Here is a 25,058-nt window from a genome sequence, read left to right on the forward strand (position 1 = left end):
GAAACTCCTGTTTAGAGCTTTAGTAGCCTAGGACATTAGTTCAGCAGCTTGTTGACTTTCTAGGAGATGGCTAGCTAGCTACCTAAGACGGCAACACAGCTGCAGAAATGCCAACATGTAACTAGGTTTTCCTATCACCATTACCTCTTGCACTAAGGGAAATGACAAGAACCCTGTTTCAGTCTACATCTTTGTATTTTGAAGTGTAAATGAGCAGCAACAAATATGATTTTTAATCTATGCCATCTTTATAAATACGTATTCATCCTTATTTAAAATATACAGATCAGTTAAAATTGAATCACTTAAATAAAATTGCAGTAACAAAACGGACCCATCAGCAACCGACGCAAGCACACCTCCCAATTTCCCCATAAATTGTTCCCTCTAGTTTACTATAATCTTGATTATAATGTTATAATTTAATACTAATTTGCTCCCAAGTGTTAAAACTAGTAGACAAAGGGAAATGTGTTCATGCATTATGATCTGGTGTAATGTTTATATCCTTGTGGGATATTGTTGATTCAATAAAAACGGGTTCAGATTCAAACTGAAGAGAAATGGAACCATATTAATGCTGGCTTCAGTGTTCCCCCTACAAATATTCTCACAGCAAGGATATGTTTTATGCAATATTCTGCTGGTGTGTTGGCCCTCCCTCCTAACCAGTTCCATATGCAAGTTACTGTAGGCTCCAATATCGTCTGTTTGCCTGGCGCAAAATTTCCTATGTTTTTTTATAGAAAGTAAAAGGGAATAGATGATGAATATTTAGGGTATTTCAGGTGGGGGGGGGGGGGGGGCCTACTCCTGGCAGAGCACACACTGGAAATTGTAACAGTGATAGAATGTTGTAAATGGTAATCAACTGACATGGTTGATGCTTAACTTTGTAGTTGTTTTGAGTATTATCAGGGAATCATGTTTGTATTTGTTTATCACCCAGGTGAAGCTGTAAGTACAAGCTATTGTCAGAATTTGTTTTTTACAGTACACGGCCAATCATTTGACCATTTGACTAACCTGTCATTTATGACACACTCAGTTAAATTGGCTGAAAAATCTTAGGTTACATAAATGCCATACAAGCAAGCCTTTGTTCTGTAACTGCCTCTTTAAATACTGTGGAGCTTTTAGTATAAGTGCAGGCCAATGTGATTGCAAAATGTCCCACTAAGCTGTAGGAGAAAAGTTGGTCCCCTTGCCAGGCAGTGAGTCTCACCCTGGAGTCTGTGTCTCTACAGACCCTCATTTCCTTAAACTTTTTACTGCCTTTCTCCCATTCCGTACCTCCCTCACTCAATGGTTTTAGTTTCCTTGCTTCTGCTATGGACAGTGGGAGATTCAAACTACTTGGTTAGGAGCAGAGGGCTTTGCTGTTGACGAAAGAAACGAAAATGAGAAAAACAAGAATGGTTGACATACAGTAAGAGGTAAGAAATTATGATTCTTTAAGATGTTATGTGTGTTTTAAATAATTTTGAGATTAAAGCCTAAATTAAAGTTCAGACCACAACCCAAGGAAATACTTACGTAAAGTCACAAATAAATTTCAACCAAGCTCTGGATAGGAAAATAACACTAATGCTCCATAACACATGCCAAAGGGGTTATGCCACATTTGGCAAAAAACAAGTCTATCAAAGTGGGCTGGGTAAAATAAGCATTTTGTTTGTGATTAGTTTGCTTACTCTTCTCTATTGTGTCTCTCGGCACTCTGGTACCTTCTCAAGGGGACGATGAGTCAAGGTTTTTCTGTGCCAGCCAGCATTACCAGTTGGTATTCCTCATGGAGCAGATAACCCCATCTGCTGTTGAGGGGAATGGCAGTTGTAGCCACAGGCTTAGAGATGGACACTCTAGCCCTCAAAGTGTCAACGTGATTAGCAAAGCCCAAAGGTTCTCTGAAGCCCTGTTTGTCAACAAGTCCTGCGACAGAACTAAGGCTTTGAAGATGACCTTAGATGTTCTGGACTGTGACACAGAAGAGGACATGGCACAGACCAAGAGAGAACGCTCAACACTCCTAGTCCGTAGATTCTGGAGAGACAACCGGGAGGTGAAGAAGCCTGTGTGCACAGGAACCAAAGCCATTGTGAGAAAGCTTCCTTCTGGTGGCATTGGCGAAGAAGCCTGGGGTGCCATCTGCAGGAGTGTGCCTCCGGTGTGGAATGAGCGCATTAAGTCATCCTGTGGATCTAAAACATTGGGCAGATACACAACATACAGATTAACCTTGAAAAGTGACACTTTACAAGGTTCTCAACATATCCTACAAACAGGATGCAGGCTTTTGGAGGTAAGTGTAACATACTAACTAAATACTGTGTGTTGTATGAATGTATTGGGTAGCTAACTAACAAACAGATACTGTAACATTACATTCATGTTTCAAGCTGTAAAAATAAAGACAGCTTTTCAACAAGGTAAGTCCTTTCCTGAAATGTATATTAACATGTATAACTACACATTACACAGTAGCATAGATATTTAATGAACATTTTAGAAAAATCTTTAACAGTGTGTAACAAGTGTAAGAAGGAATGTGGTGAAAGTGCAACAGACAGTGTCACCAAAAGAATATCCATATTTACATCTATTCTACTCTACCAAAAACTCCCATGTCTTTGGAGGTAGCAGTGATTTTTACCTGAACATTAATCCTCTAAGGGGCCTCATTGTGACTTCCCTGGACTAAGTGCACAATTTGAGCAGTTCTGTAAGTGCTAATGGAACACCCAGACTGCAAAGTGTTTCACTTTGAGTTAAGGTAAAAAATGATTCATTTGTTTGTTCATAGATTGGAGGGTGATTTAAAGAGGTAGAACAAGAAGGGTTATTTTGTAAGACAGTAGAGACAATGTCATAGATGCTTTCTGTTCCAGTGGGTCTACACCCAGTTCTATTAGTAATTTACACCAAAAGTGTAGACAACAACCCCCCCACACACAAAAAAAAAGAACAGATGCTTCTAAAGATTAACATCAATTAAAGCTCAAAGAACTCTGTCATGCATACAGTGGTTAGTTGTGTAGATCTAAAACTAACATCAGGAATCACTCACGAAAAACAGCACAACTAGCCACGTCTGGATTGTCCCAGGTACTACACCCATCACAAGTTGGCCACCCTAACCTGAGGTGCAAGGGATGCCAAGAATGTATGCTCTTATGCCAAAACCCCAAAACGTTAGGTTGCGAAGGTAATTAATTTGTATTTTCCCTCTGAGGCAACAATGGTTTGGGGAAGATGCATTGTGTCAAATATGTGTGAAAAATGAATAAGTACGTTTTACAAGGGTGTCATCAATGAGGCTTTGATAGTGAATTGCAAACCTGTAGACATACCTATATGAGAAAAAAATTTAATAATTACATTTACACAGAAGGACAGTTGAGACACTCTTTGCAGGACTTGTCATAGGAGCTGTACAATTTAAGGGTTATAAAAATAACTTTAGAATCAAACATAATTTGGGACAAAGTGAGAAATGCAAGCCCATTCATTAAAAACAAACATGAAATAGTAATCTTTCCACTCTCCATCTTCACTTGCCTCTTCAACAAGTTAATTTACAAAACAAATCAGAATTCAGAAATACACATGCTTAATAAGGACATCGTAGCCCATTTTGTTAATAGTCTGAAGGTACTACTCTTACCTTACTTTTCTGATGACATATATTTTAGCAATAGGGGACCTCCCCCAAAACACCAACACTGACTGTTCACTCTCTCGCTCTGTTCTGTTCACTCCTTTCTCAACACTCTTGCTACAGTTTTTGGACTAATCTGATTGTTTAGTTTTCCACTTATTTGATGACAATCAAATGGAAATAGGAAATTATCATAATCGTCTTCCGTAAGTAATATTTACATTTTTTGGGGGTTGGATTGTTTGTCTTTTGATCAAACATTTGTGAAGCATTTGTACATCAGACCTTCAGACAGGCAATTCTTTCTAATACGCAAACAGTTGATTATTATTAGTGTATAGTGTTATTGTTATGCAAGCTCAATTTTAGATCCAACTTCCCAACATTTACACTAAATGTGAGAAAAGGGTTGTTTTCAGCTAGGGTCAAGAATTGTAATTACTTGTCGGAAGACCTCTTCTTATGTACATCTCCATGGTAAATAACATTCTCTTTACCTTATATCTAAGGTACTTATATCTATGGTAGATTAAATACCACCAGAATTTATCAAAGCATTCTAATGTAGGTCTTTGTTTTTAATCAGGGCAAATAATTTGAGAGGCTACCATTTAAGATACCGTATACATGTATATGTGTTTTAGATACTGTACAGTTAACAAAAGTGACTCACCTATAGCAATGTCTATGTCTTCCTTGAACAAAACAAAACCTTGAATCTAATCTTTCGTTTAACTGACCTTGTTCTCCAGTACATTTGGAATTGGTTAACCTGTTCCTCAAAAGCATTGGTCCATCTTTGACAGGTTTCAGTTATTTAAAGGGAAAGTTCACCTAACGTACAGAAAAATATCTAAGTCAGACATGTCTGTAGTTGGGTCCTTCACTGTTCTATACCTATTTACTTTGATCTGGCAGTTTTTCTTATACATAATGTAAAAAATATGTAAACGATTGTGCAAGTGGTAGCTATGTAGCTTACTTTATTTCAAAATGATCATGCAGTACATGATAGATCATGGACTGCCTATTCCAATACTGGCCAGACATTCACTATATCTGTGGACACTTACGTTTGAAGCAAGTCCCAGAGTTTGATGGAATGATTCTGTGGTGTCAGTGCAGCTATGCAGGTATCGGTATGCATGTCAAAACATGGCTGATTGATCAATGATAAGGACTTGGCCAGCCCACTCTGGGCAGGGGACGCAAATGTCCTGGAAACAAAATATTTAGTCAAGCCTGATACTCTCCAGACACAAGAGAATGCCACAGCAATGTTCAGGGAAGATGTCCTTTGAATGTCAAGGTTGGTTGTTGTGAGGATTGCAGGTACAGTACTTATCAGCCAGTGACAGATGTCAGCTGTCTGACACAACATTACAATACAACAATGTTAGTCTTCAGATCTGCAGAATAGAAGTGTCATTGCCCTAGATATCCAGAACCGTATGTTTTGGTTGCTGATGGGGTTCTTGTTCTTGATTGCCTTCACTGACAAATTACTTGTTTGAATCCCCCCAAAATTCTGACAATTCAGTGTCAACGCTTTAGTTAAGTTATGCTTAGACCTTTTTTAGGATTAAGAATTAAATGTGAAAGCTTTGAGCTAAGGATCATGTAAACATCACCAGTCCAATGTCTGCTATGGTGTAGGTTTGGCTTTTATCCTAGTCCCAAGTTTTGAAGAGAGTGCATTTAGCTCCATTCCTTTTAAAGGAACATTTGGAGGGGATGATGTGAAAATAATTTCTGGATATTGGACTCCTAGGGTAAATATTTGCATTAGCTAAAGTACATTGTCAGTTTGGTTGTACCGGCCAGTCTCCTATTCTTTTTCGGCTATCCTTCCAATTTCCTCTCCGAGTACTCATATGCACAGTAACATAGGGTTGGTAGGTAGGCTTTGTTATTTTTATTGATGATGTATATGTGTCTAGTTGACCATTTGTCAGTCTTATTGCTTGTATAAAAAAGTATATTTTCAGTACTTATTTCTTGTACATTTCACTATCGCAGGCCTTATACTGCAACAAAATTAAATGTTTTGTGTGCTGCTGTATTTGCAGGCATTCCATGCACTGAAAGCAGAATTGTGGGCTAAAGACTTGCGATATCTATACAAGTCCTCAAGTTTACTGGCCTCAGCTGTACCGAGAGAAGTTGAATTGCCATTGCTGGGGCCAAGGATTCGAGTCACCTTACAAAGAACTGCCATCTCCACCTTCATCTCAGGGCCACTTCTTGAAGGTGTTTTGTTCCTCAGCGATGAAGGGAGCTTCTTCAGATCTCCCTTAAATGTCTCTACAAGTCCCTCAGGCTGGGCAGTTCTGAAAGGTTCAACACCTATGCATTTTGACTTAGACCTGTTATCATTTTACATGCATTCATCAAAGTATACTACTTTCATTTGGAATAGTTATTTCGTTGCAACCCACATTCTAATGGATCATGCATAGATATTGTCATTATTATTGAAATCCAAGAATGATTGTTTCTACTATGAGAATCTGCAATTATTCCCATTAAAAGCCTTTGCCCAATATCGTCCTTGACAGATATATTTTTACTATTCTAGCATCTATTGTGCTGTGCATATCATGAATACTACATGTAGGTGTGAATTAAATCCCACTCTTTTTTTTCTTCTCCTTTGACACTACCTCCACTCTCAGAGCGTCAGCTAAGCCCACCCATGGCTGGCTGGAGTGTGATACCCCTAGTAGAAGTTAGCCACCAGCTAGCTCAGCTCCAACACCTGGTCCCATTCCCAGAAGAAATAGCCTATATTCTGATGGAACAGGAGCTGGAGCTCTACAGGCGCATACTCCCACTCGACTACCTGTTTTTCCTCACTAAAGACCTGAGCACCACTGCTGGCCACCCTTACCAGCTTTCAGTGCAAAGACCACATCCTCTATACGTTTCAACCTCCTCATCCAGATTCTCATCATTGCCCTCAAGTCATAAAAGTCAACAATGTAAGACCGTTAAGGACCTGGTCTCGCGATTCAATGAGGTGAGAGACTAAGTGTTGTATAGTATGATGCATTGCCTTGTATCAGATCCACCTCAGTGTGCATTCATTAAAAGGTATAACCTTTTTCCTGGTATCTTGTTCCTTGTTCCTGAGGACATAAAAATATACTGGCTTTACTATAGCATACATTGAATTTTGCTCTGTGCAAGCAAGGTTTGAGCAAATATGTTTTTTGTGTTCAACCCCTGTTGCATATATTGAAAAACAATCTGGAAATGATTTCTTATTTGTCTGTTTTCAGGTGAGCTCTTGGGTTTCATGGCTCATTCTGAATACAGGCCCCATGGAGGAGAAGAGAGAGGTTTTCTCTTGCCTGGTCCACACAGCCAAGTGCTGCTGGAACATGGGAAACTACAACACTGTCATGGAGTTCCTAGCAGGACTCAGGTAGATAACTGTGATTAAATAATGACCACCAACCTGTTATCGATGAGAGAAAGTCTGCAGATTGGTTAACCTACGTATATGTAGTTTTGATCATCTGGTAATGAGGTATTTTGATATGCAAGATTCATTAAGTGTCTTGAATAGGGTGAGGGTTAACTTGGGGGGGGGGGGAGCATCTTGTCATCGTATTGATGGCATTAAATTGATTGGCCCTGATTTGTACTGTAGGTCTCGTAAGGTGCTGAAGATGTGGAAGTTCATGGACCATAGGGATATTGAGACCCTGCATGCCCTGAAAGATGCCATGGCTCAGCACGAAACCTCAGAAGACTATAGACAGATGGTGAGCCGGGCTCTCCATATCCCAGGCTGCAGGGTGGTGCCTTTCTGTGGTGTCTTCCTCAAAGATTTGGGAGCAGCCCTGGATGATGCAGCCAGCCTGATCAGCCTCAACTTCCAAGAGAACAATGTTGAGGTGAACAATGTTATGTATATCTGAATAGTAACTGAATACTGAATAGCAATTACAGTAACCAGTACCATACTATCATATGTCAAAATTAATATGTGTAAAAACTTAATTGACTACAAATTCCAGGTCATGGATGAAGTCAAAGTGCAATTATATTTTTACATCTAATTTTCTTTCTCTCAATAAGCATGTCCTTTTGTGGTGTAGTTTATTTCAGACTACAAAGGCCAAGACAACTTTCTGCAACGGATCGGGACAGACGGTCTCAACCAACCAAAGAAGGAGGCCACAGTCAACAACATTCTCCAGATTATTCGCAGCTGCAATAGAACTCTGGAGTTAGAGGATGGGGATGAGGGTGACACCAATAGTAACTCCAATGTACCTTGTAAAAACTCCCTCAATGATGGAAAGTGCAACCAGTGAGTTTTCTGTTTGCTGAACCAATTATCTAGCAGCCCAATTGCAATGATTTAAACACAAGATTAATGGTATTATGGGAAATCATTAATCTTGCAATGTTGGGATGGGTGTAGCTCAGTGGTTAGCGCACTTGACTGTATATCAAGAGGTTCAAATCTCAGCCTGTAATATAAGTTGCTTTGACAAAAAGAATAACAATATTGTTTCCTATAGGTTCCAGGTGGGAGATCTCTCAGACCCAGAGGAGGACCTTCCAGATGGTAAGAATATGGATGCAGACCTCCACTGGACAGAGAGGGCTCAGAAGGCCTTCAGCCATGGGACGGAGCTCATCCCCTGGTACTCTCTCTCTGTTCACCTCCAAGTACACCAGTTCCTCCTGCAGGGTGCCACGGTTATCCACTATGACAAAGACTCCAGCCTCACTGCCCGCTGCCTGCTTTGCTTGCAGCCTGACAACTGTGTCCTCACCTGGGCTAAGCTCCACAGTAGCAGAGGACCCACTGACAGTAAGCTCCACAGCTTGCCCCACTACAAACCCCACTACTGCGGCCAAGCGGTGCTGAAAGGCCTGGTGGACGGTTTCCTTGATCTCTGGGTGGCCAAGGCTGTGTTCCTAGGCCATCCGGGGGCAGACTTGGAGGCAACATGCCTGCAGAACAAGCTCTCATGCAAGTTGTGCCCCCAACAAAATGTTGTATCCATTCTCTATGGCCTCCACACCACAGACAACAGGCTGTTACATTTTGTGGCCCCCACAAACACTGCCAGGCTGCTTCACAGTGGGCTCCAGGCACTTCTAGATGCCATCAGAAAAATCAGGAAGTTTCCAGACCAGAGGCTGCAGTGGCTGAGGAGGAAATATGTCAACCTTTATCAGGTAACTGTTTGGTTTCAATAACACCCACCAGAAGCAAATAATGGAAAAGCATTTATGAACTGAAAAACAACATGATGCAAGACTTATTTCTAACTTCCAGGAGGATGGCAGGTATGAGGGCCCTACCCTTGCCCAGGCCATTGAGTTGTTTGGGGGCAGGAGATGGAATGTGGGTGCTACCGGCATGGACAGGTCTGGGGCTCAAAGGAACAGCCCACTCATCATGACCACCAATCAGAAGAACATGAGTTCAAACAAAAAGAAAAAGAAATCTCCCATGAGGGTAAGGAAATGTGACTACACTTGAAAAATTTAAACATGACTGGCAAAATCTTTAGTAAGTCTGTAAAATATTCCCAAAGGCAGGATTTCCAGTTATTTTCTGGAAAATCAAGGATTTGTTGGTTTTTGTTATCAGGGAGAATCGTGTAATTTGTTTTGCTGATGAATGGGTCTGTAATTTGGTGTTGTGTGTATGCCTGTGCATTGTTGTGTGTTTGTATGGTGACAGGGTGACAGTGAAGTTACAGATGACGAGATGGCGTCTCAGAAAGTGAAGGGAGGCTGGGATGCACAGGGAAGAAACTGGGTCAAACCCTCAAACAATACACACCAGAATGAACCAGGTGAGGTTAAGGTTCATTTCCATAGATTCCACAAAGTTTGCCATGGAGTATGCATCACAAGGCATAGGTGTGTTGGGATGAAGAGTGATGCATTAGAGCAGTATCCTTCTCCCAAATGACCTCTTCATCAGCAATTTCTTACACAACGGAATTGATTTACAAAACTGCAATTTAAATATAGACCATCAATCAAGCACATGTATCTATCCATCTTACATTTAGTATGCTAGTGACACATCATGTGACCCAAAAGATTAGTTGTTTTTATTCTTCTGCTTCTTTCTGCGGTTGTTTCCTACCCCGGGCACCTCTGATCACATCCCTCTCTACAGATGACAGTGTCTCTGGTGGATTCCCTGGGCCTGTTCTTCTATCTCCCAGTAGATCCCAGGCCGTACTTCCCCCCCACTCCACTAGCTCCTCATCCACTCGCAAAATGAGTGTGACAGGACCCTCACCATCCCATTTCACTTCAGCTTTCTCTAGTCAAAAGGGCACATCGAGGTAAGATGTTGTTGTCGTTGGGTATTTCTTGGTGGTTACATAACCATTAATGTACAAGTTCATACCAGTTGCTGCACGCTAATGAATATTTGGAGATGATAGCACCAGTTTTGCAAAATCCTTAAATAAACATTTTATTTATTTATTCATGCATTTCTCTATTTTCAGTAACAAGGTCTATCAGCCCCTACCTAGGCCAGGAAAAAGCCAGTCCAAAAGCTTCCAGAACTTAATGGTTTCAAATGGCACAATGAACTTTGCAGAGTTTGTTGAGTTATTCAAGTCCTTCAGGTAATCAGCCCTACAAAAGAAAGTTTCCCTGAAGTACATCCTTGGATGCACTTGACAACTTGAAGAAAATGACTTGTCTGGTCAAGTTTGCCAAAAAAAACATCTGTTTCCTGAGCCTGGCAGTCTGTACCTGAAGTAAACGAATGGGCAACACTTCGCATGAAGATTACATTAGCTACCATGTAACTACCGGTACATAGTAATATCTTTAGTAACAACATCAAAGTTCTAGGTACTTTTATGTAGGTAAATTTCATTATGGTTGAGCGATACAAGCTATTAAGCAAGTGAAGTTTGGTAGGGGGGAGGTTTCGTTTTCCAGGGATGGATGTTAGCATTGATCTTGTAAATGGTCTGCCAACATAGCCTTCAGCTGTCCCTTTATAAACTCCACTTATTGCTTCCACCCCTGCCCCCTATTGTGACGTTTTATAAAACCTATATTTACTGTAGTCCTTATATGCGTCCACATGTAGGATATTATGTCAAATGTGTGTACTATAGCATCAAAGGTTTCTTGTTGTTTTGATTTGTGTGTAGCATTCGAAGCCGAAAAGATCTGAAAGACCTGTTTGATATGTATGCTGTTCCCTGCGTTCACTCTGTGTCTGAACCTGCACCCCTCTACACCAACCTCAGTGTAGACGACAGTGTCACAGGACTGCAGCCGGACCTGGGTGTGTTGAATGATGCACCTAAACACATTCACTTATTCATATTTGAAACAGGATTTAGATTAGGTTCTGGATTGACGTGCTTTGTTGAATTAATTGTGTGAATTGTTTCGAAACATCTTTGCTTTAAATCAAGTTTGCACATTTCTGCCCCTTGCACTAGACCTTCTGATGCGGAATGGGCTTGACCTTGGCCTGTCCATCTGGAATAAGAGACATATGTCAGAGAACCAGAAGCACATTTCTGACGCCATTGCAGCAGCCAGCATAGTGACCAATGGGACTGGCGTAGAAAGTGCTTCTCTTGGGGCGCTGGGCATGGGTATTTTACATCTGAATGACTTCCTGATCAACTCTCAGGGGGAGAACTACTCTTATGATGAGGTCCTAAGCATCATCCAGGTGAGTAACATGTTCCTTCATTTTAGTTAGATTTGAAGTGGTTATTTCTTTCGCTTTTAAAGTTTGAATGGAGGAAACATTTGTTTTTCAGAAATTTGAACCGTGTGCCAATATGCGTCAGATAGGCTGGATATCTTTTGAGGGATTTGCTAGGTTTGTATGTACTACTGTTGTGGCAAATAATAAGAAATACAAAGCTGTTAATTCTATAGTACCATGTATCATGAAAGTACCATGAAACGTCAAGTGTGTAATTTTTGTGGATGATTATAATATTTTGCAGCTACAAATAAAATAATTATGCAAATGTTTTCTTTATTTTTCCTGCAAGGTACTTGACGGATAAAGACAACTTTGCTTTCAAAATAGAAGAGTCCCAAGTGAAGGTGGAAGCCCTTCAATATCCACTGTCTTACTATTACATTGCGTCTTCCCACAATACCTATCTTACAGGCCACCAGCTAAAGGGAGAGTCATCGGTGGAACTTTACAGCCAGGTGAGAGCAATCGCTTTGCCACTGAAAAAGGTCTTAATTGGATACTAAGCCGTCTTTACAAATTCTAACCAACTGGAACCAACTCAACTGACTGTCCAACCACATAGGAAGGAGTGTGACTTTGGCCTACTGTTTTACCACACTACTGTTATGGCCACAAACGTGTCTGTATTGTTGTGTTCTCTGTGTTTGTGTTTCCTTCTCAAAACGCTCATTCATAATTCAGGAGTCCTGCTGCTATTGGTTAAATCTTCCCATCCCTCAAGGTCAACTTCATCCGGCCAATCATAGGCGTATCTGAGTCCCATAAAAAAAAAACAGTTTAAAACATTTGTGTGTCTTTGTCAACTTGTTGTGCTGGTTGTATTTGTAATTGCGTTAGTTTTTTTAAATTAACTAGTTTCATCTTATTGTTTTATACCCGGTATAGCGATTCATTTTTGTTTGGTTGTACGTCACAGGGGTTTTGGAAAAGGTTAGCTGACCAAGGACAGCCTACACTCCAACACATACCTAACATTTATTATACACTAGATTAGGAATGCCACCCATTGATTTTTCTTGCTAGTTTAGAGTCCTTGTAGGCAGTCTAGGCAGGCTGGTTTATTTATTTCATATGTTTGGTAGCATTCATTGTTCCTTTGTCCTCTGTGGCATGTACAGTTGGCTGGACATCATTATTTTTGCTCTAATAATTCCATTATTTTTGTTCTGTACCACTACCTCTGCTCGATGTGCCCACACTGACACCCTCTACCATCTTGGTCACTCATGTTATGACTCTACCCCTAGACCAGAAGCCAAAACGCTAGAAACGTGTGCAGATGTTGCTTGCATTTATATTTTGTATCCAACACCAGGTCCTGCTCAGCGGCTGCAGAAGTGTGGAGCTAGACTGCTGGGACGGTGATGATGGCATGCCTATCATCTACCATGGCCACACTCTTACCACTCGCATACCTTTTAAGGTTGCTTTTTTTTCTCACCTTTTTTCATCTCTTTGTTGATTATTAAATGGCTCATGTAGTCTTTTGATTGTGGCACAGGTCATTTCCTGCATGTCTTCTCCTGTCTATCCCTGCTTTCCTATGATTGTTTTCCTCTCTGACTGTCTCAATCTAAATAAACAAAGAAAAAAAAAAGGTACACTCGAGCAGTCTGTATTTCTAATCCAATTACCTATCTATTAAAATAATCATGTCTTGTCATTTTAATTGACACATTTTATCTACACAGGATGTGGTGGATGCAGTGAACCGCTCAGCCTTTGTAAACTCTGAAATGCCTGTCGTGCTCTCCATAGAGAACCACTGCTCTCTGCTTCAACAACGCAAAATGGCCGACATCTTTAAGGTGCATACTCAGTAGATGGGTGTTCAAAAAATCTGATTAAGTCTTGACAGTAAGATGTGCCTTGTTCTTTGTTTGATTCATTCTCAATTTATTTTGCATTACGACAAGACTGTTTTTGGAGACAAGCTGGTGACAAAGTTCCTGTTTGAGAGTGATTTCTCTGATGATCCCCTGCTACCATCTCCATGGCAACTGAGGGGAAAGATTTTACTGAAAAACAAGAAGCTTAAAGCTCACCAGACACCAGTGGACATCCTCAAACAGAAGGTAAGCAACAGTGCATGATAAAGAGACCCAGGTGGAAGTAGCACAAGACAAATGCCTACATTTTGTAAAATATTAAATTTCCTTGAGCCAGATAAAGCCTTGTCCTACAGTGACACTTTTATCCAAATCAATGTAAAAATAGTGCAAAGTAGGCAACAGTAGAACATCAGGGATCAGAAGTGCATGGTTCTAAAGTATTTCACTGGTCAGAGTCAAGGAACATTCTGTGTTTGTAGCCACATCACAAAGTAACCAGATCTCTACTAACAGGCGCAGTGAAACAAAAGAACGATACAGAAGATATTGAAGAAAAATAGATTACTACAGTGCAACAATAACATCTCAATTGGTTAACTATATTAGTGCCATGCCCAAGATATATACTTCAGACTGTGACTGGGAGAAATCAAATGTTCAGTGAGGAAGTGGCGCCTGTTTCCAAGTTTGTTTGTTCAGTAGCCAGTTTCCATGAGTATTGTTGCTTGTTGTTGTGTGTGTTGTGTTTTCAAAGAATAGTGCAGCGCCTGTGGCTGAATGTGTTTATATTTATTTTTCTCATACTGTTCATCTAACAGATGACACTGCACATTCCTGGGCCCTGAGCAATACACCTGGCACATTTCAAACTTCATACAGTGCCCAATTCTTGAGACAATTGCAAGAAACACTGTCACACAGACACAGAGATTCCTTCCTTCATAGTTAGATAGGACCAGGGTCGGACTGGCTGTCGGGAGAGTCAGGAGATTTCCCGAACGGCTGGTCAAACGGCTGCGGCATAATGTAAAAAAAAAAAAATATATATATATATATAATAATAATACACAGTCGTGGGCCGGTCTGCGTTTCAAAGTCCCGGGCCGTTTTTCAGTTCCAGTCCAGACCTGGATAGGACCAATACCATCTTGATTACAATAGCTACCTTGAAATTATGTCTGAATTATAATAGTGCCTAGGAAAGTGCAGCAGAAAAAACACAGGCCTATCTTAAGTGCAACCTCAACTACTTGTGAGTGCCCTTTTGTGCCAGATCATATAACAACAAAATCACAAAGACTAAGTGCAGGGAAGGGACAAAGTTGCAGGTTTCACAGGAATAGAGGATCTGTTAAGTGCTGCTTTTGGTGCCCGAGCGTGAAAAAAAAAGTTGGTCGAAGTGAAGCTTGAAGAAGTGCATCTTGAAACCCTGCGGATGCCCTGAAGGTAGGCGGGTCCTGTTGGCTGCAGCATAGGCACGTGTCAGGGATTGGTGCCTGATCCTTTAGGCGACTGGCAGCCAGTGGAGCAATCTCAGCAGGGGCGTTATGTCTGAGTTCTTGAGTAGCTTGTAAATTAGGCAGGCGGCTGTACTCCGGACCATCTGCAGAGGGCATATGGCGCAAACTGGTAGGCCGACGAGGAGGGATTACAGTAATCAAGATGGCAGAGTACTGTGGCCTGGATGAGCAGCTGGGTCTAGTACTCTGTCAGAAACAGATCTTTATGTTCCGTAGGGAATATGAACAAGTCTGCATCATGTCACCAATGTGTTTCTTGCAGTCCAGGTTGTCCTAAGTTAATGTATGAGTAGTGAGAGCTCTCGTGGCAGGGATGAAGAGTACAGTAGTTCTGTCTTGTACAGATTCAATTTCAGGTGGTGGGAAGACATCCCATGTGATTTGATGACCAAGTCGAGTGATCTGGGGTGGCACTTGACACATGACATCCATCTGCTATGATCATTATTCATAATTATGAAGGATGTTTAGTTAGTACCAGACTGTCCCATTAATCCTATATGATTATTTCACTCTATAGGCACACCAGTTGGCCCAGATGCATTCCCAGGCTAGTAATGTTATAGCTCCCAGCTTCCCAAGTCACAGCAATGAGGAGGATGAAGAAGAGGAGGAAGACGAATCTGACTACGATTATGAATCATTATCTGATGGTACCTTAACAAAATGTGTTCTTTCTCTCATAATCTTTCTTTTCTTCTTTCCTTCTTTCTTTCTTTCTTTCTTTTTTCATTGCTTTCTACTTTGGCTGCAAATGTAAGATGTGTAAGTGTTTCCACAGACAACATACTTGAGGATCCACCTGAGGAGAAACAGCTGCACGGGGAGAAGCTTCAAGTGGAGCATAGCATTGATGTTTCCAAGAAAACAAAGAAAGGTGACAATTCCTTTCAGATCAGAGAAAAAGTGAGATATTTGTTATATATAATACATTTTATACAAATTTTTTATATTTGTATTTGTCTTTATTTAGTTATCCTCAGTTTTAATTGGTATTCTGCATAGGATGAATATATTTCACTTGTTTTAAAGAGATTGTCAGACATCTATCCTTTGTACAAACGCAGGTCTTTGATGTGGGGCTGGAGGAAGAGTTCAATTTGCCTCAAAGCAAGAAGGAAGGTCGACAGATAGCCCAGGAGCTATCAGATTTGATCATATACTGCCAAGCTGTCAAATTCCCAGGTTCTCTACTTTTATGAGATTTTCACATGCAAGTGGCATTCGATTATGCACAGTATGTAATAAGTATATAGCGCTCCAAGACTGCAATACTTAAATAGGGTCTAATTCGGTTCTTGTCCCTTCAGCAGCAAACAAGTGTGGCAGTAAGAACAGAACCATAATATATTTTATCCACCTCGTTTTAGGTCTATCCACCCTCAATCCATCCGAATCCCCAAGGGGAAAGGAGAGAAAAAGAAGGAAGTCCTTTTTTGGTAATCATACTGGCAGAGGGGACCCCTTAACAGCGGCACGTACACCAGGAAAAGGTACCGTTCACAAGTTAGCTGAGTCAGCTGACCCTTGGGCCAGGCTCTTTGTTGTGAACAGCATTCACCAAGATTCTGCAGTCAACATTAAAAGATGAGCAAAGTCAAATGTTTTGCCAATTACTAGACACAGTAAATACTTTTATTTCTTGTCTGACAAGAAATGTCTTTGTTGCATCCTCACCTAAATCTGAAACCACAGCAGAGGCAGCCCGCTGCAGCTCAGAGGAACCTACCTCGTCCTTTCTGACGATCGGTGCCTCCCTGAGCTCACTAATCCGCACCCCCAAATGCTACCACGTGTCTTCAGTCAACGAGAATGCCGCCAAGCGCCTCTGCCGCCTCAGTTCCCAAAAGCTCATCCAGCACACCATCAGGCAGCTCCTCCGCACATACCCTGCTGCCACTCGTATTGATTCCACCAACCCCAACCCCCTCCTTTTCTGGCTCCATGGTATCCAGATGGTCGCACTCAACTACCAAACGGACGGTGAGCTAGTGACACCAAAACTCTGGTCCAAGGAATCCCTTAGGCATATCAACTCACATTATAAACATCGAAACAACATGCACATCTGTGAAGTTAGACACACCTTAAAGTATTTAGCAATCTGTCTACCTCTATTTTTGCACACAACTTTAGCTAATCAGTAACTCTGACTGCTATCACACCAAAGGATTAGCAACCGGTAACATCAGATACCAGGGCAGCAACTACTTTTGAAGTTAATCAAAGTTTTACTTATTTTGTTTCACATATTTTGTTTTACCTATCTGAATGTTTCTTTGTCATAGACATGGCCCTCCAACTCAGCGCAGCCATGTTTGAGAATAATGGGGGGTGTGGTTACGTCCTGAAGCCCCCTGTGCTATGGGATCCCAGCTGCCCCCTTTACCGCCATTTCCGTCCCCTGGAACGGGAACCGGTGGGCATGAGCCCTACTCTGTATTCACTCATTGTAAGTCCATGTCTGTGGTCTACTTTTGGTCATTATACAAGGAAATATACTCTCAAATATTTAAAGGACTGAAAAAAGTGTCATATGTGATTTACACATGTTGACCAACTGTGTGTCATCTTTTGGTCTCTCTTTTTTCATCAGGTTATCTCGGGTCAGAATGTATGCCCTGGAAACCCCTGTAGTAGTCCGTGTATCGAGGTGGATGTTCTGGGCATGCAGGCAGATGGGTGCCACTTCCGTTCCAAATCCATCCATCGCAACGCTCTCAATCCCATTTGGAACCAAAGTTTCACCTTCTCTGTGTTTATGGAGGACCTGGCTTTCCTGCGCTTCACTGTGGTTGAACATAACTCCCAGATCACTGCTCAGAGGACCCTGCCACTTAGAGCCCTGAGAACAGGTTGGCTAACATAGCTTACACCCTAAACGTTTGTAAATGAAAATTATTTATAAAGTAACATTACATAACCTATTTAATAAATCATTGTATATGAAGGTAGATCAGCCAAATGATTAAACCGTGCAAATTGCTGTGCCTCGCAGGATATAGACATTTGCAGCTGAGGAACCAGCAAAATGAAGCAGTGGCAGTCTCTAGTCTGTTTATCTACAGCCACAGAACTGAAGACGATGGATTAGGTGGCTCACAGCCTGCGTCTGCGGTGAGTGTGAAGCAGCTGACTGTTTTGATGGGGATGAACATTGAGCAGTCATGCTCCTGAGACCTGATGTGGTTGACATGCATCTGAGTTTATGAGTATTATATATGATAAAATAGTATTACATATAGTATTTATCATCATTATTGGGAAATTGATCATTCTTTCTTTCTATCTCCCTCTCTTTTAATCCTTCTTTCTGTTTCACTCTTTCACTCTTTCTGTGTGTGTTTCAGCTCTTTAGAACAGATGAGAATCGAGCAGCCAAGCGGTATAAAGTCACTGTTCATGGAGTGCCTGGTCCAGAGCCTTTCACAGTGGTCAGCGTGAGTGCGAACACCACAGCCGGACAGCTCTTGAACAATGTGAGTACAATGTATTATAGTATATCTACTGCATATAACCATGTATCTGGCATTAGTGCTGCAACCTGTTTGCCTTACTTACTTAATGTAAAGAACTGGGGTAAAGCATACATTTGTTGTGCAACTGTTATGAATTTTCAGGATGACTGCCGAATATTTTCTAATTTGGTTAACAATATATAATGTTTAGTTTTAAATAAATTAACCCCATTAACCCAGTTTCTCTTCCCCAGATCCTCTCAGCTCCCCCATCCTCCACCTTGCTTTCCCTTCCGTCTTACTTCCTGCAGGAGGAGAGGGTGGCCATGCCCCGGGAGAGGAGCGAGGGCGGGGCTCTGGTTCAGGAGCGCCTCATCAGGCCAGAGGAGGACATTCTACGGGTGGTCCAAGGATGGAAGTCCAACGAAGGCTATCTGTGCCGACTGTGCCTAAAAAAGCGGGAAAAGGTCTCAGCGCCTTCCCACCTGCTAGCTAAACAGAGTCGGAGTTGGTATAGTTCTGCGTTGACCAAGCTACATTTTTTCTTTTGTTTCAGTGCTTTAATAATGACGGTGTGGTGAAAGAAAAAATGATAACTGGATTGGAAGATAATACCTTCCTTGTCCAGATACACAGAGTTTGTCCCGAGCAGCAAAAAATTATAATTGAAACGTCTAAATGCAGCACAGCCAATGACCTCATAGAACAGGTGAGCTTCTGTAACGGAGTAAATCAACATTTAGACATGTTATTCTAAATGTCCTAACTAATTCAAGTTAACCAATCATTTACATGTGATCATAGTTTAATAGTAGTCTTCAATATCCTTCGGGATTTAATAAAGTTAATTGGATTCAACTACGGTGTAGTTTGAATACAGCAGTGTGTATAGACATGAATCGTTGGTGGTTAACCCTTGCACATGATATGTCTTTGACTTGACTTGTTGGATAGGTAGCAAGTTGTTTATCTTCATCCAATTTGCAGACATTGTTAAAGGCCAAACAGTCAGGCCTTCACATGAGCATGACCAACCCGTGTGACTATGTGCTGGTGGAAGAGGTGTCCAGAGAGCCGGGGGGGCGCAGGCTCTCTGCCAAATCCTCCCATCAGCGGGTCCTTCGTGACCATGAACGTGTGCAGCAGGCTCAGAGCAGGTGGAGGGGGCCAGGGAAGTTCATCCTCAGCCTCAAGGACCAAGTTCAGGTAAATGAGATGAGGGGACATAAAACGACATCAGGTCGCATATGTATGTTAGGGTACCTTTAAGGTGGTTTAGTTCATAAACCAAATTGATGTTTGACTGGGAATATTTAGGGGATACTAAGGCTTTCATTGGTTTGTATTTTGTATTTTATTTATGATGCTAAACAATGCATTCATGCAACCATGACTCGAGTTCAGAACAATTCAATAATTGGCTACATCAAAACAGGACAGACTTTGCCTGTGCCTATATACCTTATATATAAAAAAAGGATAATGAAATCGTTTTTTGTGCTTAGATGCGGGAACCCCATGTCAAAGCTCACTCTAAACCTGTTCGTGAGGATCGACGTAAAGGAGTATCTTTAGCCAGTGAGCTGAAGAGGCTGACTGGCCGAAGTCGGGCTGTATGGATTGGGGACAGCTCCTGCTCTGAGATGTTGCACAGTAAGGATGAGAGGGCAGCCTGTTGCTTGCACTTGAGCGAGACCTATGAGTGACCCTAGCAACACTCGAAAAGATATTGTGGAGATTGTCGTCAAGGACCAGGGGAGGAGTTTCTCTTATTACAGTACTTGATCAGGTACATATATGTTAAGGCCTGTAAACTTGAACATTGACGTTTCAACCCGGCTTGGTCTTTTAAACAAACTGTTTGCCACAGTACACACAGTTAGCTAAATAAAAATAAATGCAACTCAAAACTAATTTAACAGCTTGTGCATGTAGTATATAATGGTGTCTGTCTCCCATTAGGATGTATGTGAATTTAATGGCACAGGGCAGATTTGAAGCAACACAACTCTGAAGGAGAAATACTAACTTTGGTTTCATCTAAGAAGGACAGGCTGATCCCTCTGTAAGCATGTGCATCAATGGTTGATGAACACCATATAAAATTGACCTGGCTTTTTATTTTATGTTTCTTGAACGCTGCCAATGACATTGAGACATAGAATGAGAGCTCTTGCTAATAGTAGTTCCTCTGTAACTTACTGTTACTGTTATTTTTTATATAAAAGTGGGTTGTCATGTTATATGCTTTCTGTTCACCATCTGACGAAACAATCTTTGCTTACAAATGCATGCAATATTTAACTGTGGTTTTATGAAATAAAAAAAGGAAGTACAGAGTAAGCCACATATAAGCCACATATGGAACCAGCCCATCATCAATAAAAACTCTAAAACTCATGAGCATTTATTTTAAATTTGGGGACGCACAAGTCAATTAAATTTGCATGTTAACAACTCCTTTGTACATGCAGGTGATTTTATGATACTAAGACAACACTTCAATATTCAAACAAGTTCATCTAATTTGTAACGTGAAATAATTATTGGACGGTTTGATTTTAGTTTTAAAAAATCTGAGTGTACTCTGTATGCTCATTATAAATGCATCCGAATTCAGATCCTGAGGACACACGTATTACACATTTCCCAAAGGGATTTGTGTTTGACTTCCTTGGTTCCTTGGTTTCAGAGAAACATCAAGAGTCTCCATGTGGGATTTAAAGATGGTATTACTTCTGAAAGTATAAGAAAAAATGTTGTTGTTGGAAAAATTATTCCAGTGTGAAGGTTAAGGCTGAGACCTGATCCTGACTGCCTAGCTGAAGGTATACTGTACAAGAAGAACACATAAATCATGTTTAACCTTTCTTGCTATGAATAGGAATTCTTGGATTACCTTGATTCTTCAATGTCCTCAATGGTCTCTGGCAGCTTTGCATTTAAGGTCTCTGGGAGAAGACATGCCACAAGCCCAGAAAAGATGGCAAAAAAGCAGATGATAACCTCAGGAAGTAGCTTCCACACATCTTCCAGTAGTATAATCAGAGGCGCCATTGACACGCCCAAACGAGCCATAAAACTTGTATAGCCTATGCCGTTTTGCCTGTTTGGAACAAAATTGACGAATCACAACCATTGGTATTAAAAGCACCATTATTTTGTGGCAAACTTAATTTAATGTCAGCTAACTGTACTGTAATACTCAGATATATGTTGTTTCTGTATAATGACTTCCAGTTTTTTATACTGTTTAGACAAGGTAAATGAACTTTTTTTACGGCTTTCCATTGTGTTCTTGGTAAAATAAAATAAAAAATCAACACATCATTTACAAATCTAAATCTCAAAGCTATGTCTGACCTGACAACTGTTGGGTATAGTTCAGTGGTGTACAGGAAGACTGTGGTGAATGACGCTTCTGATAGGCCTTTTCCAAGCACAGCCACAATTGTGCGCAGGTACCACATACCTTAGCAGAACCGGAAGACAATTTTTAAAAAACATCGGAAAACAAAGCAAATCTCGAAATGGTGAGAAAGAACCTTTCACATGTTAGTATTTGTGAAATTATTTCTACATTTAATCATTTAGCAGACGCTCTTATCCAGAGCGACTTCTGATAATTCTATCTACAGTAAGTCTGTTAATGTTATGGCAAGGCTGTACATGGTGTATTATTGGTAATAATGATGTGCCAACTGAAGGTCATTCATTTTATATTACAGAAAATATAATACTTTTTGAAGTGATTACCTTTGGGCAGAAAGATATTTATGGCTATACAAATTCCAGTTAGAAGAAGAGTGCCGGATTGGCAACGTCTTCGGCCAGTGGAATTCAGACAGAAGTAGACAATAATCTTTGCAGGTACTTCAATGGCAGCGTAGATGAAATGGGTAAGATAGATGTTCAAGCCAAAGCCAGTAATGTTTAAACTAATCCCATAGTATGTTGATGCAACGCCATACCTGTTAAGTGTGATTACATAGACACGTTTACATAAACAAATTACTTTTTATGGAATAAATGTTTATTAAATGTTTAAATGCTTCAATGCTTTACACACCAAACTATCCCTGTGAGTAGTGACAGCCTTCTCATTCCTGCGGTCCTTATAAGATCCAAATAGGAGTATGTCTTCTTCTGGTTATCTGTTGTCATATTAGACAGGCTCTAAGGAAAGTGTTAGCTCAGCATCTGTGCAATCACAAAGCCAGTTATAATTTATGCATGGAATATTTGTAAACAAAATGAATTGAATGAATTTTTACATTTACCGCAAGTTGTATTTTTGAAGAAAAGTTATCTTTTTTATTAAACCGGGCACACTTCTCCAGGTAAAAGTGAGCCCTTTCCACTTTTCCATTGGCCAAAAGCCACCGGGCAGACTCAGGGATCCACCTGCAATGATTAAATATCTAAAGGATTAGGTTATATTAACAAATTAACCATTACAACTCATTGTGACTTTCTACATCATAAAATCTTGAATTACTTTACAATAAAAAATCATTAACTACTAAGGAGTACATGTGAATTTGTGGTGTGGTATGAAGACAAGATTTTGCTTCTCACCACCAGGTAATGATAGCAAAACCTAGAGGGGCAGTAACAGCCACAATCAGCATCCGCCAATCGTTCACTAAGTATGCAATTCCTGCAAGCATTATATTCCCAACAGTCCACGCCATGCTGCCAATCACGCCAATCAATGCCCGGTGTCTTACATCCACCCACTCAATGCCTGAAATAATACAGCGAAACAAATATTAGACAGACAATAATAGTATGTAATCAGTACTAATCAAGTTTCTTTGTGAAAGTGCATAACAGAAAACATTTAGCTTAGATACAGAAGACACATAACAAAATCTGATCAGATATCAACTGCTCTGGGTGAAGTTGGCTTATCAGGTCAATTACTTACTCAGAACTATGGAAATTATACTAATTCCTGTGAGTCCAAAGCCTGTGAGAAATCTCAACACTGCAAACATTATGAAGGAGTTTGAGAATGCACTGGACATTCCAAATACGATGGCCATTGTGTAAGACACCAATAAAATGCTCCTTCTACCATACCTGCAAAACAAACATTTAGTGTTACATTAATGAATGCATTGGAAGGCATTTATTAATTTTGAATAAATCACACTATCTAAAACCGAGGTTAATGAAAGTATCAATGAATACCAAACTGAAGTTACGTGAATCAAAATCACTTTTCCTTTAAACTGATTTCTTAGACAGCAAACGTCAGCTTATGCGGTTAGTCACTACATCACAACTAAAAACCATTTGATAGCTATGAAGGAAGTTCATACTTGTCACAGAGGATACCAAAGATAATGGCTCCAAACATAACTCCAACAAAGAAGATGGTGGCTGTTGCTTTGTTCAAGCTTTTTCTGTCACAGACAAGGTCCCACTTCATAGAGAGAGCAATAATCAACTTGAGCATAATAAACATTGTATGAACTCAAAATTCCTATTAGTCATTTACCAGTTGAGGCAGTATGCTTTCTTCTAAGTTACCCACACCATGCTTTCTGTCATTTTCACCGTTAAGAAGTAATATGGAAACAATTAAATGATAAAAAATATATATATATAATAAAAATGATATGTAAGAGAGACCTACGCAAGTTGTTATACTTTTTAGGTATGTGGAAATAGTTATTCTCATGGAGAGACATTTTGCATATCTGTAAAAATCTTTGAATTGAAAAACTGTTGAATACAGTACTCTCTAAAACAGTAATTTACTTTGTTATATACAACATTTTTGTATTACTGATTAAATATAGGGGGAAGTTGCCACATGATGAGGCAAATTGTCACTATTTGACTCATACTATTTAGGTCCTAAGTTCTAAAGCATTTCTTGTCATTTGAAACATTTAAGAATTCTTCACAAAAAAGGTAATAGGCTACTGGGAATTTCATTGCAAACAATAATCATTTTGAGGTTAGTTGTAGTTGACTTTTCAGACTGTTTTACCCAACTTAGATAACATCTGATCACAAGGAGCAACATTTGGCAAGCTTGATTGGTTTTAGAGTAAAAGGCACTGTGACGACTTGAGCCTGTGACGACTTGGCCCAGTGCCCCTAAATATGCATAAAATAATAAAAAAGAGTTGTGCAATTATATGCAAATATCCAATGTAATCATCATAGTTGTTTCGTTGAAATCTGGTATTGTAATGTCAAGTACATGCTGGATAAGTACAGTCAGACCACAAACTTGTCAAAATGTGATGCCAAAAGTACTGCGGTGTATAGAGATCATTGTTTTTCTTGAATAACACATATATTTGTACCTCTGTAGCCAGTGTGGAGGTGAACATGCTCTTGTCATACACCCATCCGGTTCTACACTGAATGGTAGGTAATTCAGTATGGCTGGAAACATTTTCCAGGAGTTTAAATTGGGGTTCTGCAAACATCCTACATGAACTTGTAGATCCATGTTCCTGCACTGGGAGACCCACGGTCAGTCTTTGCCCCTGCGACAGATTCCTAAAGACTACTCCATCTTCCAGAGAGCTAAGGTCACAGTGGTGAGAGGGTACAGCTGCAATGAAGTTATTCAGCAAGAAGTGACAAGGCAGAATCACCCGAGGAACACAGAGCAGAGTAATGATCAACATTTGGAACCATCCAAAGCCATTAGTCTCCTCAAGAACATTTTCAAACTTCATTTTGAAGAAAACCTTTTAAACAGAATACTAGGATTAGTGGGGAAATCCAAATGTAAAGCTCTCTGAATGCTGGAGGTCAGAAAATAGCTGCCTCGGAATCCGTACTTGAATAAAATAAAAAGCTCCTCAGGTCAAAACTATG

The 25,058-nt window shown here is 40.4% G+C and overlaps 2 protein-coding genes across 2 annotated transcripts; one reads left to right on the forward strand and one right to left on the reverse strand.

The window, feature by feature from the left end:
• Positions 1 to 6,353: 6,353 nt before the first annotated feature.
• LOC134022755 (1-phosphatidylinositol 4,5-bisphosphate phosphodiesterase epsilon-1-like) lies at positions 6,354 to 21,715 on the forward strand. The gene is made up of 29 exons (XM_062464503.1): positions 6,354 to 6,677; positions 6,940 to 7,085; positions 7,314 to 7,560; positions 7,765 to 7,979; positions 8,194 to 8,860; positions 8,961 to 9,143; positions 9,372 to 9,486; positions 9,819 to 9,990; positions 10,159 to 10,281; positions 10,822 to 10,958; positions 11,119 to 11,357; positions 11,449 to 11,510; positions 11,689 to 11,854; positions 12,715 to 12,822; positions 13,091 to 13,207; positions 13,316 to 13,474; positions 15,272 to 15,404; positions 15,533 to 15,657; positions 15,819 to 15,936; positions 16,122 to 16,244; positions 16,447 to 16,734; positions 17,040 to 17,203; positions 17,348 to 17,606; positions 17,750 to 17,868; positions 18,102 to 18,230; positions 18,464 to 18,676; positions 18,766 to 18,918; positions 19,197 to 19,415; positions 19,715 to 21,715. Exons 1-29 carry the CDS (start codon positions 6,354 to 6,356, stop codon positions 19,913 to 19,915), a joined length of 5,424 nt encoding a protein of 1,807 aa, XP_062320487.1. The 3' UTR covers positions 19,916 to 21,715.
• LOC134022171 (solute carrier family 22 member 7-like) lies at positions 20,809 to 24,916 on the reverse strand. Its single transcript, XM_062463485.1, has 10 exons — positions 24,536 to 24,916; positions 23,537 to 23,640; positions 23,140 to 23,294; positions 22,788 to 22,956; positions 22,490 to 22,613; positions 22,279 to 22,385; positions 21,966 to 22,180; positions 21,573 to 21,681; positions 21,109 to 21,315; positions 20,809 to 20,947 (listed from the first exon to the last, which is right to left on the reverse strand). The coding sequence occupies exons 1-10, from the start codon at positions 24,914 to 24,916 to the stop codon at positions 20,848 to 20,850; spliced, it is 1,671 nt and encodes a 556-aa protein (XP_062319469.1). The 3' UTR covers positions 20,809 to 20,847.
• Positions 24,917 to 25,058: the final 142 nt, after the last annotated feature.

The sequence above is a fragment of the Osmerus eperlanus genome, chromosome 6, assembly GCF_963692335.1.
Source record: "Osmerus eperlanus chromosome 6, fOsmEpe2.1, whole genome shotgun sequence".
In the NCBI taxonomy this organism is placed as follows: domain Eukaryota; kingdom Metazoa; phylum Chordata; class Actinopteri; order Osmeriformes; family Osmeridae; genus Osmerus; species Osmerus eperlanus.

Bases quoted from the DNA above. Each gene is read 5' to 3' on its own strand.
- LOC134022755 (XM_062464503.1), top strand. From the start codon at position 6,354: ATGGCTGGCTGGAGTGTGATACCCCTAGTAGAAGTTAGCCACCAGCTA. The intron at 13,208-13,315 runs GTGCATACTCAG...CATTACGACAAG, and splicing joins AAATGGCCGACATCTTTAAG to ACTGTTTTTGGAGACAAGCT. The intron at 19,416-19,714 runs GTAAATGAGATG...TTTTGTGCTTAG, and splicing joins GCCTCAAGGACCAAGTTCAG to ATGCGGGAACCCCATGTCAA.
- LOC134022171 (XM_062463485.1), bottom strand. From the start codon at position 24,916: ATGAAGTTTGAAAATGTTCTTGAGGAGACTAATGGCTTTGGATGGTTC. The intron at 22,386-22,489 runs GTAAATGTAAAA...CACTTTCCTTAG, and splicing joins CTTCAAAAATACAACTTGCG to AGCCTGTCTAATATGACAAC. The intron at 21,682-21,965 runs GTAATCACTTCA...GGTTCTGCTAAG, and splicing joins AAATATCTTTCTGCCCAAAG to GTATGTGGTACCTGCGCACA.